Source organism: Callithrix jacchus, chromosome 7, assembly GCF_049354715.1.
Source record: "Callithrix jacchus isolate 240 chromosome 7, calJac240_pri, whole genome shotgun sequence".
Taxonomy (NCBI): Eukaryota; Metazoa; Chordata; class Mammalia; order Primates; family Cebidae; genus Callithrix; species Callithrix jacchus.
In genome coordinates this window covers 151,830,919-151,850,810 of record NC_133508.1, presented here as the reverse complement: position 1 = coordinate 151,850,810, position 19,892 = coordinate 151,830,919, and the positions used below count along the sequence as shown (strand labels likewise).

The 19,892-nt window shown below is 40.4% G+C and overlaps 1 protein-coding gene across 4 annotated transcripts in view; it reads left to right on the top strand.

The window, feature by feature from the left end:
- Positions 1 to 4,819: 4,819 nt before the first annotated feature.
- PTPN22 (protein tyrosine phosphatase non-receptor type 22) overlaps positions 4,820 to 19,892 on the top strand; it is a 55,846-nt gene continuing 40,773 nt past the window's right edge. For all 4 annotated transcript variants that reach the window (XR_013520344.1, XM_003733531.7, XM_078332802.1 and 1 more), the window contains exons 1-5: positions 4,820 to 4,995; positions 17,036 to 17,144; positions 17,404 to 17,480; positions 18,156 to 18,251; positions 19,569 to 19,607. Coding sequence is in view for 3 of the 4 variants with exons in the window: in XM_003733531.7 (XP_003733579.4) it covers positions 4,909 to 4,995; positions 17,036 to 17,144; positions 17,404 to 17,480; positions 18,156 to 18,251; positions 19,569 to 19,607 (408 nt within the window). In the remaining variant the exon portion in view is untranslated. The remainder of the gene's footprint in view (positions 4,996 to 17,035; positions 17,145 to 17,403; positions 17,481 to 18,155; positions 18,252 to 19,568; positions 19,608 to 19,892) is intronic.

The window sequence follows — 19,892 nt, the reverse complement described above, 5'->3', positions numbered from 1 at the left end:
TTGCAAATTAGTTGACCTTTGCCTCTTGAGGATTCTGAAACCAAAGGCGGAGTATGCTTCCCTGTATAGTACGTGGGGGGTTGACTAGGAAGTCTGCAGCAGGTGAACTGAAGGGCTTAGTGAAGTCACAGAATGCTGCAGTGACCAGCAGCAGATTGGAAGATGGGTAGGGAGATTTCCTACTATGGATGATGTGAAAACATGAGAAAATCAAACAAGCTTCATTAGAGGTATTTTATAAGCCTCCTCTGTGTGTGTGTTCATGTATAAAAGGAGAAACAAGCCTATTCTGGAGATAAAAGAGGTCATTTCTTTCTGACCATTTGCAGTCCTTCAGAGATGGACTCTGAAGCTCAGGACTGACGCCGTTCCTTTCATAACAATAGCCCTGCTGCTTGGGCAGCAGCATTCAGGAAAGTACCCTTTGCCAGGTTCCTGTGTCTCCATGTAGGAAGGTCCATCTGTTCCTGGCATAATGTAAGTGCCTAGCTAGAGACAAGACACACAGACTGTGCCAGGAAAAAGACATGGAGCGATTAGTATCATGAGCAACCAAGTGAGAGTAGATCCCTCACCAAAGCCTGACACACTAGCTTCCTTTACCACAACAGATTTGTTCTAGGTATACTGAAGACCATGTTAAGCACAGTGGGTTATACAAATGCATAGAAGACACTGTCATGCCTTTGATAGATCTGAAACTACACGGGCATCTTCGGAATAAACTCTTAAATAAATTTACGGGAGATTAGGAAATTGAATAAATGAAGAAAACTTCTATAGCTCAATATATAGATTTATATTGAAGAGATTCAGACTAGGAGAAGATCATGGTAAACAGAGTTAGGGGCAAGATTTTTGAAGAAAAAGTAATTGAACTTTATGGCTTTATTTTTATCATGGTGAGACTTAGGGGTAAAGGTGAGAAGTAGAAAAAGAAGCGGTAGAACAAACAAGTTCTGTGGGCGATGTGGTTGGATAGGTGATGGGGCGGGGGGGGGGCTTGGTGACAAGCTAAGGAATCTAGACTCATTCCCACGGACCATCAGTAACTATTCTGACACTTTAGCATTAAAGTGCAGCTTTAAGAACTTTCATCCAGCCTTGGTTAACGGAAGATACCAGAATGGAAGACATACAGATGGGAAGATAATCTAAGTTTATTGCTATGGGAATCCAGATGTGAAAATGGGAATGGGGCTAAGTGGGAATAGAAAAGACAGGTTGAATCTAAAAGACATTAAGGAGAAATTTCCAATAGGCTTTGGTGATCAAGGGAATGCTTGCAAAGGACTGAATGTTTCACAGACAGTATATATATATATATCCCATTGATATATCATATATATATATCCCATTGATATATCATATATATATATATCCCATTGATATATCATATATATATATATCCCATTGATATATCATATATATATATATATATATATATATATATATATATATATATATCCCATATCAAATCAATGACCCTGGGATGTAGGGAAAGGCAAGTGTAGAGAAACTAAAGCTAAGGTTGGGTAAGTATCTTCTCCAGGGTAAAACATGTCTTTTCCTTATCCAAAAGAGAGGATGTTCTGAGAACCCTGAGTGTTTTTCCTCTTGAATAGTTTATCTTGCCCTTATAGTCTTCTCTGAAATTCTCCTAAATTAGTGTTTATTGTAATCTAATTCCTGACCTCTGTGATACTGATATTTCCCCTTACACTAGCATACTCCCCCGCTCTTGGTGGAACAAGTGACATGGTGAGCAGCACTCTTCTCTGTTCTTCCTTCTGACCAAACACCTCAGCCACAGGAGGCAGCAGTGAGATGTGGCTCTTGGTCCCTCCTCTTGGGGTGGGCATCTACAATTTACTTCCCACGAGAGCTTACCCTTGATGGCTCTGGCAAAAATGTTGGTGGGTCTTTTATTGTATGGAATTGTTTGTGAGTCTTTTATTGCATGGAATTGTTGTGTTCACCTAGGTTTTATGCCAGACTGGTTTAAATGATTCATCATAAATTCTGAACTCTTTTAGGTATTTGCCAACCTTTACTGCATGTCTTGTTTCCCCTCCCCAGCTTTTATCTTCCCACAAGATACAAATGAGTCAACACAATCTTCACCAAAAAGCATTATGCTCTTATTGCCCTTCAGTATCTGTAGAAGGAAGTGTGATAAATTAAGCAGTAGCTTGTATTTTTAAAAAGATAATAGTTCCAACTTCTTGGAAGGCTGAAGTGGGAGGATCGCTGGAGCCCAGGAGCTCCAGACTAAGTTGAGTAACATAGCAAGACCCTGTCTCAAAACAAAACAAAACAAAACATCAAACCAAACCCCCTCACCCCCAAAAAATGAAGCTTTCTGTTTTCTTCTGTAGTGTGTTTTTTTTGCTTGCTCGAGTGGTCTGCTCAGGAAATGGCCTTGTAGCTAAGTGGGTTTTGGAGGTTTGGTTATTTCACAATGTCTCTATACCTTTTGGGTTTACAGTAGAATAGAATCTTAAGAATTGCTGCTTGCTTTTTTAAAAAGTGTGAAGTTCTGCCAAGGCATTATTTACAGATCCTTAGATTTTGAGGAAAAGGACAATGGAGGCATCTAAGCAAATTTTTTTTTCTTATCTCCTATTTATTTCTATCTTCTCCCTCCTTAAGCAGAAACAAGAAAGTTAGTAAGAGATTGTTTTGAAATATACACTTGAGAAAAATAGATGTAAATTGTATTAGTAGGTTTGCCTAATTAATTAATAAAAATAAAGTTCTAGTTTTATTGTAATTGAGGACATTCCAAGGGTAGAGAGAAATTATAAAATTATATGTCCAAATGTAGAAAATCATTTTCCTTTTAGGATTATACTTTGCTACTCTGCAATTCAGCAAATTCGTTTGGAGTGTTTTTATTTGTGTTTTCTTTCCCAGAGGTATTTAAGGAATGGTTTAATTTTGATTAGTAATTACATCTCTATCTTAGTTTTCAGGTGCTTTATTAACTGGCTGAGGATTTTTTTTTTTTTTACCATATTCTGGCTTTCTCACTGCTGTATGCCCATCTCCTAAGAAAATGCTTAGAATATAGTGAGTACTCAATACATTTGTTGAACAACTTAATGGATTTTTTAATGTTTATTTCTAGTTTTTTAAATGGTATAATAATTTTAAAAAGCAAACTTTAACCTACCACACTTGCATAATTGATTCTTTTTTGCATCTTTTAGTCTTTAACTATGTACATACTTTTACATAGTTTTAGTTACTATAAACTTGAAATTTTGTGTTTTTATGAATTAAAGCTTTTCCATATTTTATGTTTTAAAGTAGCCAAAGTGAACACCACATTACTTAGAGCAACAAGAAATTCTCTCTTCATTCTAAATGGGGATAATTTGGGAAATACACTATTCCCAAAAATATTGCTGAAGAATTCAGGCTTATTTTAATTTTTGTGTCCTGGGATTGAGTTCCTTTATTTGAAATATTGTCTCTAATTTGCCTGCAACCAAGATATCTCGATGATCTTTTTGCAGTATTTAGTAAAAGCATGAATTATCTTTAATGTTCAGAATCAGAATCATTATTTCCTGAAGGAAGTTTGAATAATTTTGCAAAACAGAAAGGATTGCTAATATCTTAAATAGAGGAAGTCCGAACAACACATTTCCCAGTTTTCTTCAGGATCAAGACTAATCTTGTTAACATTTGCTGAACTTCTGCCTTCAATAAAGACGATACGCTGATTTGGGGTGTTCTCACACTGAATTAGGCACTTGGGTAGACATGTATCCATTGAGAGGTTATGCAAGGTGAGATGTGGAAGGTTTTTCTAGAAGAGCCTGCCTTTCAGGGCCAAAATGCCACATGCACAGCATAGCTTCCTGAAACAAATTTCTTTCCTAAGACATTGGTTGCAGAATAGAAATGTGTTCTTTAGAAACAGTTCTTCAGGCGTTCTGCCCTGCAAGTGACAATGTTGTTAGCAAGGTGGTTGATTTTACTTTTTGTTTCTTTTTACCCACATTACAGATGCAGGATATTGTGCTAACTGCCTGGTCAGGTGCTCCTTGTGGGGGCTACTTGCTCTAGATCCTTTATAGACCAATACCCTCAGTCTTTATATCCAGAATCCAAGTAAAGCTTTAAAGTCTACTGGGAGGGTTGAAGACTTGCTAAAATCAACACTTTCCTTAATGGAGGTTAGCACTTCCACAGTCCTGGGAGAGACAAACTGTCAGAAGCATCTGACTTTGCTTCATTTAAAAGAGAGTTTGAGGTCTATATAGCGGACTTTAAAGTTCTGAATACACCTTCTGTGATGAACAGAAGTTTCTCATTGATCACACTGACAAGAAACCTTTCTGTGAACACGCCGGGTAGAAGATATGTAACTCTAAATAAGGTCTGTCTTCTTTTCTGGGCCTAACTAAACTTTGCAGAGTTCATATGGGACAGTGGGACAGAAGGAAACAGAAGGTGTCAACTGGGCCCTTGTGCTCACTAGGAAAATGGGGAGAGATAGAACTCATGCAGGAGGCCTGTAATTCTGCTCTTTCTCTGGGAGACAAGAAGGTGAGTTTTGCATTTGGGTAATGGAATGGAACAATCTCAGAGTTAAGGAGACCACACTTTATGTTCCAGTTAGTTTCTTGTTTGTTAAAAAGTTGAATTGTAACCAGGTTCCTTTGCTGAGAAGGAAGGCGCTAGGGCCCTGGAGTGAGATGATGGCTGTGTTCTGTGACCACAGGAGCTGGTTACGTACTAATTTCCTCTAGGGCTTGTGATGAAGTCAGTAACCACAGCCTTCAGCATGCTCTGCTCAGGCGGCAGCAGTGGCTTTTTGGAGGTGTCTCGGCCATGACACACATTTGATATGCCCTCCCTCAACCTACTCATAGACTATTTCTCTTGCTCTGCAGCATGGACCAAAGAGAAATTCTGCAGAAGTTCCTGGATGAGGCCCAAAGCAAGAAAATTAACAGAGAGGAGTTTGCAAATGAATTTACGGTGAGTCCTGTGTGTGACCCTCTCGGGGTAGTTACATACACTACTTAACTATGGTGGTCCAATTTTCTGTTCCTTTTTTTTTTTTTCCTTCAACTCATGTTCACCGTGAGGAGGTCCAATTTTCTGAGACCAAATTGCTCTTGGGATAAAGTAAATATCAGACCTTGGAGGGGAAGACAGAGAAAAAGGCAACCTAAAGTTTGACTTCTCTGAGTAGTCTGTATGTATTTTGAGTATTCTCTCAAAATTACTGGTTTTGATATTTTGTTTGCTAGTTCTTTGGAGCTTGGTTAGGAATCCTGCAGAAGACATATACAACTCCAGATGTAAAAACACTAATATTAATTGAACATCCATATTTCCCCAGGTATCTGAGTTGTGATTTATGTTTCATGTTACTAATTTTTTTAAGAGATACGGTCTTACTCTCAGGCTGGAGTGCAGCAGTGCAACCATAGCTCACGGTTGCCTGCGCTCAAGTGATTCTCCTGCCTCAGCCTCCTGAATAGCTGGGGCCACAGGTGTGTACCACCATGCCTGGCTAATGAATTTTTTTTTTTTTTTGTAGAGACGAGCCTTTTGCTTTGTTGCCCAGGCTTGTCTCTAACTCCTGGCTTCAAGCAATCCTCCATCTCTCCTCCCAAAGTGCTAGGATTACAGGCATGAATCACTGTGTCTGGCCATCCTTTTTCTTTTCTTTTTGTGTATGAAAAAAGATATTAGAACATGTGTTTTTTCAATAACAGGGCTTTCTTAACTTCTTTTGCTTGGAGAAGTAGATTGGCTAGGATGGGGAGTAGAGACAAGTGTAGGTCATGGAGAGAAGCATGAGTACAAGGTAGCTTCAGGTTGGGTGGATTAGATTACCCAGAAGAACAATGAATCTCCTTTGAGGGAAATGTGATTATTGATGCAATGGCAGCTGCGTAGGCCTCATCCACCCTACAGCTGGCATATCAGTTAACATAGGTGTCTAAGTATCTATCATCTACTTTAGAATACTTCCAGCTGGTGTTTCTGAGATATAAAAATTTTAAAGCTTAGTTCTTCAGTTGTGAAAAAAAGGGGGAATTGAAGTACAAACCTGAAATTAAATCATGGTTTTTTTTCACCAAGCAAATTATCAAGTATTTGACATGTTCTTTAATCTCTCTGTTTTCTGACTTATAAAATGGGGATAATAATTTATGTCCTACCTATCCTCACAGGATCATTGTGATGATTAAATATTAATAACAATCATTAAATGTAGTCATTTATTGAGTACTATTTATTGAGCACTTAGTATGTACCAAGTTCCGTTCAAAGGACAAAAATACAGCAGTGAACAAAAAGAACAAAAACCTTTGCCTCCTGGAGCTAACATTCGGGTACCAGACAGCAGATGTGAAAACTCTGAAAGTCTTGAGTAATTAGATGTTATTGAGTGGTTAGATATTATGCTAGGAACTCCTACGTTAGCTTAACGTGGATAATATTGTGGTACTTGAAAAATATGCTCTCACTGCCACTGGCCAGTCTCAGCCCCTCTTGGCCAGGTGAGGTGGTTTGCACCTGTAATTCCAGCACTTTGGGAGGCTGAGGTGAGCAGATGGCTTGAGTCTAAGAGTTAGAGACCAGCCTGGGCAACATAATGAAACTCCGTCTCTACTAAGTAGGTAAGGAGGTAAATAGGAAGTTCTAGCACATATATAGACATGTGTCTGCCCCTGGACTATAATTCCTAAACCAAAGTAACCCAAGGCATAGATGTAAAAAGTGAGCTGAGGGCTAGTGCCAGCCTCTGTTTTATTTTGGTTGTGTTTTTAAAAATGGCCAGGTGCGGGGGCTCACGCCTGTAATTCCAACATTTTGGGAGGTTGAGGTGGGTGGATCACCTGTGGTCAGGAGTTCAAGACCAGCCTGGCCAACATAGTGAAACCCTGTCTGTACTAAAAATACAAAAATTAGCTGGCCATAGTGGCGGGCACCTGTAATCCCAACTACTTGAGAGGCTGAGGCAGGAGAATTGCTTGAACTTGGGAGGCAGAGGTTGCAGTGAGCTGAGATAGCACCATTGTACTCCAGCCTGAGTGACGAGCTAAACTCCATCTCAAAAATAATAACAATAATGATAATACAATAATATATATATAAGAATAATATAATATATAGTATATACTAATATAATTTACATATATTATATATTATATAATTATAATAGCATAATAATGATAAAATAATAATGTAGTAATATAACTATATCCCTAATATTTTACCTGTTTTTAGCTAAAGTCCTTATAATTTCTCATCAAAATACAGCAGCTACTTTCTAACTGGTTTCCCTGCCTCTAACCTTGCCCCGCCTTCAATCAATTTTCAGTTCAACACCCGGGTGACCTTTTAATCATATAAATCTGGTCTTCTTTTGGAAACGGAGTTTTGCTTTTGTCACCCAGGCTGGAATACAATGATGTGATCTTGGCTCACTGCAGCCTCCACCTCCCTGGTTCAAGCAATTCTCCTTCCTCAGCTTCCCAAGTAGCTGGGATTACAGGCATGAGCCACCATGCCTGGCTAATTTTGTATTTTTAGTAGAGATAAGGTTTCACCATGTTGGCCAGGCTGGTCTCAAACTCCTGGTCTCAGGTGGGTCCACCTGCCTTGGCTCCGAAAGTACTAGGATTATAGGCGTGAGCCACCACACCCAGACAAATCTGTTCATTTTTTCCCTGCTTAAAAACTTGTTATATATTGTTTAGCTGCTTAATATTGTGCAATATACTACACATTTAGAAAAGTACAGAAAAGATCTAAGTATAATTATAAAGGAAACATTAGCAGTGCAACCACCACCCAAGTCAAAAAACTGTGGGACCCCTGAAGACCCCTGCCCCATCAGGTCCCCAACCCTCATCCCACCCTGTCCTGTCCTACCCTGCCCAAGGCATAATCACTATCCTGACTTTTATATTAATCACTTCCTTGCTTTTCTGGCTCCTGATTTTAAGGACCTTGTTTTTTGGTGGTGATTAAGTGTAACCTCACTGTTCACTGACTCATGTCCTCCAGTGGTAAATAGAGTCTTCCTCTCAGCTCCATCTAAAGGTTTCAGAAGAGACACCAGAAAGCAAGTTTTGGGGGAGTAGAGGCATGGTGAATGAGGCTGGATTGCTTGCTTGGACAAGGTAAATGCTGCCACTAAATTGGAGTGCTTTGATCTGGTCATGCTCCACGTCCCATCCTAAGCCCTTAATGTATTCTCCCAGGATTTGATGTTCCAAGGTTTGAGGACTGATTCTGTGGCACAAGGCCACTGTTCACTTAACTGATGGTACCTTTAGGGGAGTTATCAAAAGGCATCTCTATTTCCAGGTAGATTCCATGTGCATCCTAACCGCTTTACCGTCTCCCCAGGTTCATGGTTCAGATTTCAGTCTTCACCTCCTCCTTGGCCAGATATCTTTGTACAGAGCACAATATAGATGGCCCTCTGTATCCCCAACTTCCATATCCTGTATTCAACCAACGGTGGGTCAAAAATAATACAACAACAAAAAATAAAAAATATAGAACATAATTTATCTAGCATTTACATTGTATTAGGTATTATAAGTAATCTAGAGATGATTTAAAATATACAAGAGGATGTGTATAGTATGTGTAAATACTGTGCCATTTTATATGAGGGACTTGAGCATCCACGGATTTTGGTATCTTGAAAGGGGTGGTCCTGGAACTAGTCCCCCACAGATACTGAGAGTGGACTGTATTCCTAATTGGATGTGTCGTGTCAGCTAAAGCCAGTGGCTATGCTGTTTAGGTCTCTTCCCTGTGCCGGGACTAAATTCAATAACTTTTCTGTAGTTGAAGCTACCACTGACCACCCATCTAAGGTTTTCATACATTCATATAAGCATTTATTGAGTGCTTATTGTGTACAAAGTAATACCCTAGATGCTATGAATGTAATGCAATGCTCCATGCTTTAGTGGAGCTTATTTTCTAACACTATATATGTCTTAGAGAGGCAGACATTAAACAACTAATTACTATATTACATATTTAATATAATTGTGATAGTTTCAGTGGGGCGATCAAGGAAACATCAGCATTCATTATCTTATTTACTACTCCTTAAGAAAACCTATGAAATAGCTACAACTGTGATTACTGACCTACAAATGAGGAACCTGAAGCTCTGAGAAGTTAAATAATTAGCCTAATCTCACTTGGCTGTTAAGCCTTAGAGATGAAATTTACTCAGATCTGTCTTATTTCAGAGCTGTGAAATTAATTCTCATGCAATAGTGTTCTACTTCATCCAATGATACTGAGTCTCTTGAAGGACCTAGTCTTAGGGTAAGTGCATAGTTAGTATAGTTTTTTTTCTTTTTTCTTTAGTTAGTATAGTTTCTGCACAGCAGAACAACAGGATGCAACTACACTGTTGAAAAATTTAAAGGTACTTTCAAACATTCATTATTATTGCTATTCTTATAAAACAATATTATTGAAAGTTAAAAGAAAGTAAATTCACCATAGTACCAACATTCTAACAATCAAAACTTGTTTTGTGGATGTTGGCCAGGTGAGGTGGCTTGCACCTGTAATCCCAGCCCTTTGGAGGCTGAGGCAAGCAGATGGCTTGAGTATAGGAGCTAAAAACCAGCCTGGGCAGCATAGTGAAACCCTGCCTCTACTAAAAATAAAAAATTAGCCAGATGTGGTGGCACATGCCTGTAGTCTCAGCTACCTGGGAGGCTGAAGTGGGAGGATCACTTGACCCCAGGGGGCGGAGGTTGTAGTGAGCTGAGACTGCACCACTGCACTTCAGCCAGGGCGACAGAGTGGGACCCAGTCATACACATACACAAAAACCAACAATAATTTTAAATGGACCTTCTAGTTCTTGTCCATTTATATAATTTTTTATATTATTGTAATTATAGCATAGATACAATTTTGTATTCTCATATTTTTACTCACCATTATACCAAAATTATCAGGCGGATTAAAATGTATATAATTTTTTTTTTTTTTTTTTTTGAGACGGAGTTTCGCTCTTGTTACCCAGGCTGGAGTGCAATGGCACGATCTCGGCTCACTGCAACTTCTGCCTCCTGGGTTCAGGCAATTCTCCTGCCTCAGCCTCCTGAGTAGCTGGGATTACAGGCACACACCACCACGCCCAGCTAATTTTTTGTATTTTTAGTAGAGACGGGGTTTCACCATGTTGACCAGGATGGTCTTGATCTCTTGACCTCGTGGTCCACCCGCCTTGGCCTCCCAAAGTGCTGGGATTACAGGCTTGAGCCACCGCGCCCGGTCTAAAATGTATATAATTTTTAATGGTTAATGATGCAGCATCATCACATGGACATACATTTGTCCACGTGATTTTATAATTAAAGAATAATAATCATAATAAAGAATGTGTCTATACCTCTTTTATTATTATTATATATATGTGTTTTATTGCATTTTAGGTTTTGGGGTACATGTGAAGAACATGTAAGATTGCTGCATGGGTACACACATGGCACTGTGGTTTGCTGACTTCCTCCCCCAACACCTATATCTGGCATTTCTCCCCATGTTATCCCTCCCCAACTCCCCAATATTATTTTTTTATTGTAATTTTTCTAGAGAAAGTAGCATGACAGCATCTATACCTCTTATAGACACTGTTCTAAACACTCATATATCAACTCATTTACTCCATTGAGGAAGGTACTGTTTTTATTTCCATTTTATAAATGAGGAAACAGAGAGGTTAATGAACTTGCTCAGGATCACAGAGCTAGTAAGTGGTAGAACTGAATTTCAAGTTCAGGTAGTCTTGCTTTATCATCTGAAGTCCTAAAAACTTTGGAATCATATAAATCTTGCTGTGAATTTACGTTGTGCCATGATTAGCTGTGTGACCTTGAATTAAGTCAGTAAAATGTGGGAATAATATTCACTTTGAAGAATGGCTGTGAAGACAGTAAGTATATAAACTTCCAGAGACATAGTAATACCCAAATAATTTAATAAATTTTCTCCATTGTTAGGCATTTAGGTTATTTCTAATTTTTCATGATTATTGATAACACTGATAGGAATATATTTGTCCGTGTGGTTTTCCCATCTTTTGGATTAATCCCTAGGCTAGATCCCCAAAAGTGTTATTACTGAGTCAAAGACTATTAACCTCTAACTGGTTAAGTATTACCAAATATATTTCCAAAGGAGTTTTTCTAATTTGCAATATGTGAAGTTTTCATCTTCTCTGCCACCTTGCTAGACTTAATTATATTTATTAAAAGAGAATAAGAGATGAAACATTTTGCCTACTTACTATATGCTTAGGCAATCTGCTAAGTGCTTTGCTATATATGGGCTCATTTAATCATTACAGCAGCCCCAAGAGGAAAGTCTTATATTCATTTTACCCACTAAACGGCAAGTCTGGATTGGGTCTGTTTTTTTTTCAAACCCTCTTAACCTTTGTACTTAAACTGTATCATGTAAAAATCATGATTTTTTTTTTCTGATATAACTAGCATAAAATAGTACTTTTTCTTGAGACGGAGTTTTGCTCTTGTTGCTCAAGCTGGAGTGCAATAGCGTGATCTCAGATCACTGCAACCTCTGCCTCTGGGGTTCAAGCGATTCTCCTGCCTCAGCCTCAGCCACCACCACATCCGGCTAATTTTGTATTTTTAGTAGAGAACTCTTGACCTCAAGTGATCCTCCCACCTCAGCCTCCCAAAGTGCTGGGATTACAGGTGTGAGCCACTGTGCCCGGCCAAAATAGTACTTTATTATGTTAATTTCCTTCATTGGATTTCTATAATTATTTTTAATCTGCATTTCTTCATATATGTTTTCTGTTCATCTACTTTCCACTGTCACAACAGCAAATCCATAGAACTGTGTTCCAGACTGTGCTAAAAGTGCTTCACAAATAGAACCTCATCTACTTCCCAAAGAACCCTTTAAAATGGCTACCAGTGTCCTCTGTAGTGTCTCTTCACCTTCTTACAGCGTGCTCATTTTCCTGTCCTTGCCATGTTTCCTCTGCCACAGGGCCTTGCACGCACCTCTTCCTTGAACATTCCTCACACCCCCGTTTACCTAAATAACATTAATTCTTTTTTTTTTCTCTTTGGGACAGGGTGTCACTTGGTCACCTAGGCTGGAGGGCAGTGGTGTGATCATGGCTAATTGCAGCCTCAGCCTCCCAAAGTGTTGGGATCACAGGTGTGAGCCACTATGCCCAACTAATAGTTATTTAGATCTCAGTTTGGTGGTCACTTCTTCAGAGGGAGCTTTCTTTTCTTCTCCTTTCTTCTTTTTTTTGAGACAGGGTCTTGCTCTGTCACCCAGGTTGGAGTGCCGTGGCTTGATCATAGCTCATTGCAGACTTGACTTCCTGGACTCAAGTGATCCTCCAGCCTCTCAGCTGATCCTGTAGCTTCAGCCTCCCAAAGTACTGAGATTATAACCATGAGCCACCACACCTGGCCAGAGAAAGCTTTCTGGACCTCTTTGAATAGATTAATTCTTCCATTATAAGTTCTTAATAGCACTGTCTGTTATTTCTCACAGCACTTGCCACAATTTCAGTGTGTTTGGGTTTTTTTGATGGAGTTTCACTCTTTTTATCCAGGCCAGAGTACAATGGTGCAATCTCAGCTCACTGCTACCTCCGCCTCCCAGGTTCAAGAGATTCTCTTGCCTCAGCCTCCCAAGATGGCAGGCAGCGGTAGGTTGCGGTAAGCCAAGATCGCACCACTGCACTCCATCCTGGGTGACAGAGTGAGACCCCATCTCAAAAAAAAAAAAAGACCTTTATTAAAAATGAAGCATTCACTGAATCCTAATAGAAAGAAGATACCTAGTTCTGAAAGCCAGGTTTAAGTGCTAAAGGTTTAAAATACACTAGAAGTCAGACTGATACTGTAGCAACTTCTGGAGACTCATTAGAAAATCTGAGACAGATCAAAAACCTGGCTACATCTTGGTTCTATAAAGGAGACATAGATGCATCCTTGTTCTGTATGTATTACAGGAACAATACTAACCAAGCAGTTATCAACATAGTACATCCTTCAGATCAAGTGCACAAACATCTGTGATGTTTACTACCAGTTCCTGCGAAGCAGCCTATCACTTGAACATATTTATCAGCATTTCTTGACCTTTGTGCACATTAAGGTGCAATTTGAAAAAAATGCCACCACCAGAATAAATGTATCACGTCATCTCTGAAGCTGATTTCTCTAACTCCATCTCCAGCCTCTCACTAGGGGTTATCTAGTCCTACATTTTCATTTACTCACAGACACTTAAAACACATTTCTTAGCTGAGCACAGTGGGTCACACCTGCAATTCCTGCACTTTGGGAGGCTGAGACAGGTGGATCACTTGAGGTCAAGAGTTCAAGACCAGACTGGCCAACATGGTGAAACTCTGTCTCTACTAAAAATACAAAAATTAGCCGGGCGTGGTGGCGGGCACCTGTAATCCCAGCTACTCGGGAGGCTGAGGTGTGAGGATCACTTGACCCTGGAGGGCAGTGGTTGCACTGAGCCAAGACTGCAACACTGCACTCGCTGCTGGGCGACAGCAAGACTCCATCTCAGAAACAAACACATGTCTTGCCATTTTCTCGTATTTTATGTATCTAAGGTTGAACCTCTTGGTTTACTCACCCTAGTTTAGCTTTTGCCTCCCACCCCCATTTGCCCCGCTATTGCCCTAGAAACTAACCTCAATAAATTTGCCTGCCTTGTTGATGATTGTATTGCAGACTCGGACAATGAAGTCCTCCATTCCTACTGGTAGTACTCTTGTCTACTGGATTTAGAGGCCTGAGCTCCTAAGGGCCATTACTTACCACTCGTGCTTTTTCTGTCCTGGTGGAGGCTTGGCATAATACTGACCTATATTTGCAAGGCACTGAGGAACTACCTTGCAGAGTTCCAGAGACAGCCAAACTTTGTCCTCTCCCATCTAGCACAGCAGGGCCAAGTTTGATTTTCCTCTCTCTAAAATGTCTCTAAAATGCTGTGACTTATAAACAGTAATGTAGTCCTTTAAGGCAAAGATATCTGGTCTTGTGCTTTCCTTTTATTTTCTGTTCTTTTTTGAGAGTGCATTTATTTACTAGTCTATGAGAATCACATGCAGTGATGCAATCTGAATTTCTAGAGTCAAATACTCCTTGTTATACTGGCCAGGACCCCCTTTCTCCTCTCCTTTCTTGAAAGGAAAGGAGTAGTATCATCTACAAACCAAATGAACTTACTATTAGCTTATCAAGCACACACACAATCTGGTTTCTCACACATTCCACCCTATTTCAGGGCTCATGAGGGATACTGAGCTCTTTTTTTTTTTTTGAGACAGTTTCGCTCTTGTTACCCAGGCTGGAGTGGAATGGCGTGATCTCGGCTCACCGCAACCTCCACCTCCTGGGTTCAGGCAATTCTCCTGCCTCAGCCTCCTGAGTAGCTGGGATTACAGGCATGCGCCACCGTACCCGGCTAATTTTTTGTATTTTTAGTAGAGATGGGGTTTCACCATATTGACCAGGATGGTCTCGATCTCTTGACCTCATGATCTACCTGCCTTGGCCTCCCAAAGTGCTGGGATTACAGGCATGAGCCACTGCACCCAGCCCCTTCACTTTATTCTCTTGGCAACTATTCCCCTGATTGCTCTTGATGGTGCTTCCTCTAGGAAACTCATCCCCTCTACCTTGTAGTTGGCAGAGAAATACCTTCACCCTTTAGATCTCATATCTTTTCTTCCCAAACTTAAACCCATCCCCATGACCCTACTTTCTCTTTTATACCCTTTTGCTTTCTACTCTCAGAGTTCTTCCTTTTCTGGTGTAGTTTATCACTTCTTCTGCCCTAATTCTGTCCTAATTTGTTCTTTGTTGGGGTATTAGAGCCCAGAGGTCTGGCAAGAAGAGGGGTGGAAGAGAAAAAGGAAGCCAGCCAGGAGCTGTGGCTCATGCCTGTAATCCCAGCACTTTGGGAGGCCGAGGTGGCAGATCACTTGAGGTCAGGTGTTCGAGACCAGTCTGGCCAACATGGCAAAACCCCCTTTTCTACTAAAAATACAAAAAAAATTAGCTGGGCCTAGTGGCAGGTGCCTGTAGTCCCAACTACTTGGGAGGCTGAGGCATGAGAATTGCTTGAACCTGGGCAGCAGAGGTTGCAGTGAGCCGAGATCATACCACTGCACTCCAGCCTGAGTGACAGAGCGAGACTCAATCTCAATTTTAAAAAAATTAAGAAAGAAAGAAAACGGAACCTTCACAGTGGTATGACCTTAAGATAAGATGTTTGAGGGGAAAAAAATCAAATCTTTCATGCATTACAAATGAACAATTTTGCAGGCATTTCCTATGTGGTGTTTCACTAAGAGTGTCTCCCTTTGTCATCCAGCCAGATTACTCCAGGGGAAGGAAAGGAGTAGGAAAAATGAAAGCTATTCTTCTGCCTCATTGTTGAAGGTGGCGGTGAAGGCAGCCAAACAGATATAGGACACACATACACAAACACATCACCTTTATCTACGACGGTTTGCCAAATTAATTGAAGCTTATCTTATACAAAGGGCTTTGTGTATAGCATTCTCCCTAGAAAGCAGTCCACAAGCAAAACAAAACAAAAATAAATAAAAACAATATCACAAGGAGTATGCACTGAGCTTAGTTCTGGAGATTTCTAAAAGAAACTGTTTTGGGACTTGAGATCTTTTCAGCAGCCCTGGGATCAACAGCAACCTGAAAATGATCATTCTGAGGTTTCTTAAGAGCAGGGAGAGCTGAAAATTTGGTGTCATTTCAGTAGAAACTCAACATAGTCTTTCACGTGTCCTTAAATTCCCAAATTAGTCCACTTGTATCCATTCCCATCTTGAAGTAAAAATATGCTATAAAGATAGTTCAGAAGCTTCTCGGGGTTCAAGGTAAAGAAAACAAACAAACAAAAGGTATCAGTTCAGTATCTCTCGTATCTCTCCTCTCAAATCCAATTCTGAAAATCCAGAATTCAAACTACAGTAGGCTCTCTTTTTCTATGGGGGATGTGTTTGAAGACCTACAGTAGATGCCTGAAACTGCAGATAGTACCAAATCTTATGTACACTCCGTTCTTTTTACCTATACATACATATCTATAATAAAGGTCAATTTATAAATTAGGTACAACAAGAGGCTAGCAATAATAGCTAATAATACAATAGAATAATTATGATAATATACTGTAATAAAAGTTATGTGGGGCCAAGGAAGGCGGATTCCTTGAGCCCAGGAGTTTGAGACCAGCCTGGGCAACATGGTGAAATACCTTCTCTACTGAAAATGCAAAAACTCTCTGGGCATGACGCTCATGCCTGTGGTCCCAGCTTTCAGGAGGTGAGGCTGAGGTGGGAGGTGAGGTTGATGTGGGAGAATCACTTGAGCCCAGAAAATTGAGGCTGCAGTGAGCTGTGATCAAGCCATTGCACTCCAGCTTGGGTGATGAAGTAAAACTCTATCTCAAAAGAAAAAAAAAGTGACTGATTTTTGGAACTGAAATCTTTGAAATTTTGCTATATAGAGAGATGTTGTTCAGCTTAAGCTTCACTTCCACTTAAGAAAAGAAAGTGATCTGAAGTCAAAACACTAATGGAACTTAATTTTCCAGTTGACCATTTAACTAAAAAGTATATATAAAGAAAGTAAATTAAGCTTTTAATATCTGCCCTTTGAGTGGAGCATATATTTTGCTTTCAGAAGATATCTGTTTCTTAAAATATTCACAAGTTTCACCTTTAAGTTCTGTCTGTGACTATCGGTGGCTCAGCTGAAGTAAGTGTGATCTTTTCACTTCTCCAAATGTCACTGAACTCCGCTCTCCTTATTCTCTGCAGCTCTGTCCTGAATGGAGAAAGCCCCAGAAGATAATAAAAGGGTTGAGGTAGAATGTTTGGGCAGTGGAAAAGAAAAGCACTTTAGAGATAGCTTCTTATATTTCTCCATGAAGATTAATTATTCTTGGAATCTTATTACAGAATCTGAAAAGGCAATCTACCAAATACAAGGCAGACAAAACCTATCCTACAACTGTGGCTGAGAAGCCCAAGAACATCAAGAAAAACAGATATAAGGATATTTTGCCCTGTAAGTTCCATTTCTTTCTATAAACTCATACTTTCTCCCAAACTCAATCATTACTATCTCTTTTTACTCATTGCTTACTGATCCTGATCTTGGAACATGGCATTGACAACTTAATTTGTACTATTTGTGACTGCAAAAGAATATTAATTCATTCATGCACTTGTTCACTCATGAGCAGACTCTATTCACAGTGTTAGGCCCTGACTTAAATCTGCTGACTAAGCCTTCTTAATTGTACTGTCTGTCTTTTTCATTATAGATGATTATAGCCGGGTGGAACTATCCCTGATAACCTCTGATGAGGAGTCCAGCTACATCAATGCTAACTTCATTAAGGTACAGTGAAAGAAAATAAAAGCATTCCACATTTCTCTAGATACCTAAAAAAAGGGGAGGATCATTTGAGCCCAAAAGTTTTGAGACCAGCCTGGGCAACGTAAGAGACCCCATCTTGACAAAAAGTTTAAAAATTGGCGGGGCTCAGTGGCTCACGCCTGTAACCCCAGCACTTTGGGAGGCTGAGGCCGGTGGACTGCTTAAAGTCAGGAGTTCGAGACCAGCCTGGCCAACATGGTGAAACCCCGCCTCTACTAAAAATACAAAAATTAGCTGGGCGTGGTGACACATGCCTGCAATCCGAGTTACTCGGGAGGCTGAGGCGGGAGAATCACTTGAACCTGGGAGGTGAAGATCGCAGTGAGCTGAGATTGTGCAATTGCACTCGAGCCTGGATGACAGAGCAAGACTCCGTCTCAAAAACAAAAAACACGAAAAACAAAAAATAAAACTAGCCAGGTGTGGTAATATGTGCTTGTAGTCCCAGCTACTGGAAAGGCTGAGGTAAGAGCATTGCTTGAGGCCAGGAGGTCAAGGCTGCAGTGAGCTGTGATCATGTTACTGCACTCCAGCCTGCGTAACACAGTGAGGACACCTCAAAAAAGAGGAACAGGAGGACTAGGTGAGAACAGGATACTATTTGTAGTCACCCCATGTAATTTTTTTCCCCTTTAGGGAGTTTATGGACCCAAGGCTTATATCGCCACCCAAGGTCCTCTATCTACAACCCTGCTGGACTTCTGGAGGATGATTTGGGAATACCGTGTCCTGGTAAGCAGAGCGTTGCTTTTGCTACTTTATTCTCTCCTTTATTAAAAACAGTGCTTTTAAAAAATTGGTCAATGGAACAAAAAATTGGTCAGAATCACAATGCCATTCTTGACCAAGGAAATAAAAGTTCTAGGCCAGGTGTACTCTAGGAGGCCAACGTGGGCGGATAGCTTGAGCCTAGGAGTTCTAGACAGCCTGGGCAACATGGCAAAACCCCGGCTCTACAAAAAAGTATAAAAATTAGCTGGGAATGACGGTGTGTGCCTGTAGTCCCAGCTATTTGGGAAGCTGAGGTGGGAGGATCGCTTGAGCCCATGAGGTTGAGACTGTAGTGAGCTGAGATTGCGCCACAGCACTCCAGCCTGGGTGACAGAGTGAGCTCCTGTCTCAAAAATAAATAAATAAAATTTAAAAAATAATAAAAATTGCTGGGCACAGTGGATGACACCTGTAATCCCAGCACTTTGGGAGGCCAAGGCGGGTGGATCACAAGGTCAGGAAATAGAGACCATCCTGGCCAACATGGTGAAACCCTGTCTCTACTAAAAATACAAAGAAATTAGCTGGCGGTGGGGGGTGTGTGGTGGTGTACGCCTGCAGTCCTAGCTGCTCAGGAGGCTGAAGCAGGGGAATCGCTTGAACCCAGGTGGTGGAGGATGCTATAAGCTGAGATCATGCCACTGCACTACAGCCTGGGCAACAGAGCAAGACTCCATCTCAAAATAATAATAATAATAATAAATTTTAAACTTAAAAATTTCTCACCTTGACAGGCTCATTTGGTAACAAAATTACTGGTTTGAACAGAGAAAGGGAAAGTATTGTCAGAATGAAAGAAGAGTAAGAGCAATATTTTATAAGTTACCAGAATTTCTTTTTTGGTTGAAAAAAACACAGCAGGGCTGGGAGTGGTGGCTCATGCCTGTAATCCCAGCACTTTGGGAGGCCGAGGCCAGTGGATCACAAGGTCAGAAGTTCAAGACCAGCCTGGCCAAGATGGTAAAACCCCCATCTCTACTAAAATTACAAAAATTAGCTGGGTGTGGTGGTGGGCACCTGTAATCCCAGCTACTCTGGAGGCTGAGGCAGAGAATTGCTTGAACCCGGGAGGTAGAGGTTGTAGTGAGCCGAGAGCACTACTATGCTCCAGCCTGGGCACCAGAGCGAGACTCTGTCTCAAAAAAAAAAAAAAGACACAAAACCCATAACAAAACAGAGAAAGAATGGTTACTACTTTCTGACTTGGGGCCTCCAGGTGTTAACTGCTGTTTCTAACTATATATGAATGTTACAGTTTCTATCTGTTTCATCCCCCAGATCATTGTTATGGCATGCATGGAGTATGAAATGGGAAAGGTAAGTTACTTTCTAGTACCTGCTGACCTAAAAACAAAAAAAGAAGAAAAAGGAGGGGGAAATTGGCAGCAGAACTTACCTAAATGTGCCAAACTTACGTCTTTTTCAGTCATTTTTCTAGAAAAAAAAAAAGAAAAAAAAAAACCAACAACAACTTAGGTCATCTTCCTAGATTTCAGTTTAGGAATGCCACGCGACTCTCAAGGGATTCCCCCCCCCCAAGTATCCTTTTTATTTGTTTTCTCAGTAAACCCTATGTTTTGAAGTTAAATACAAGATATGCTT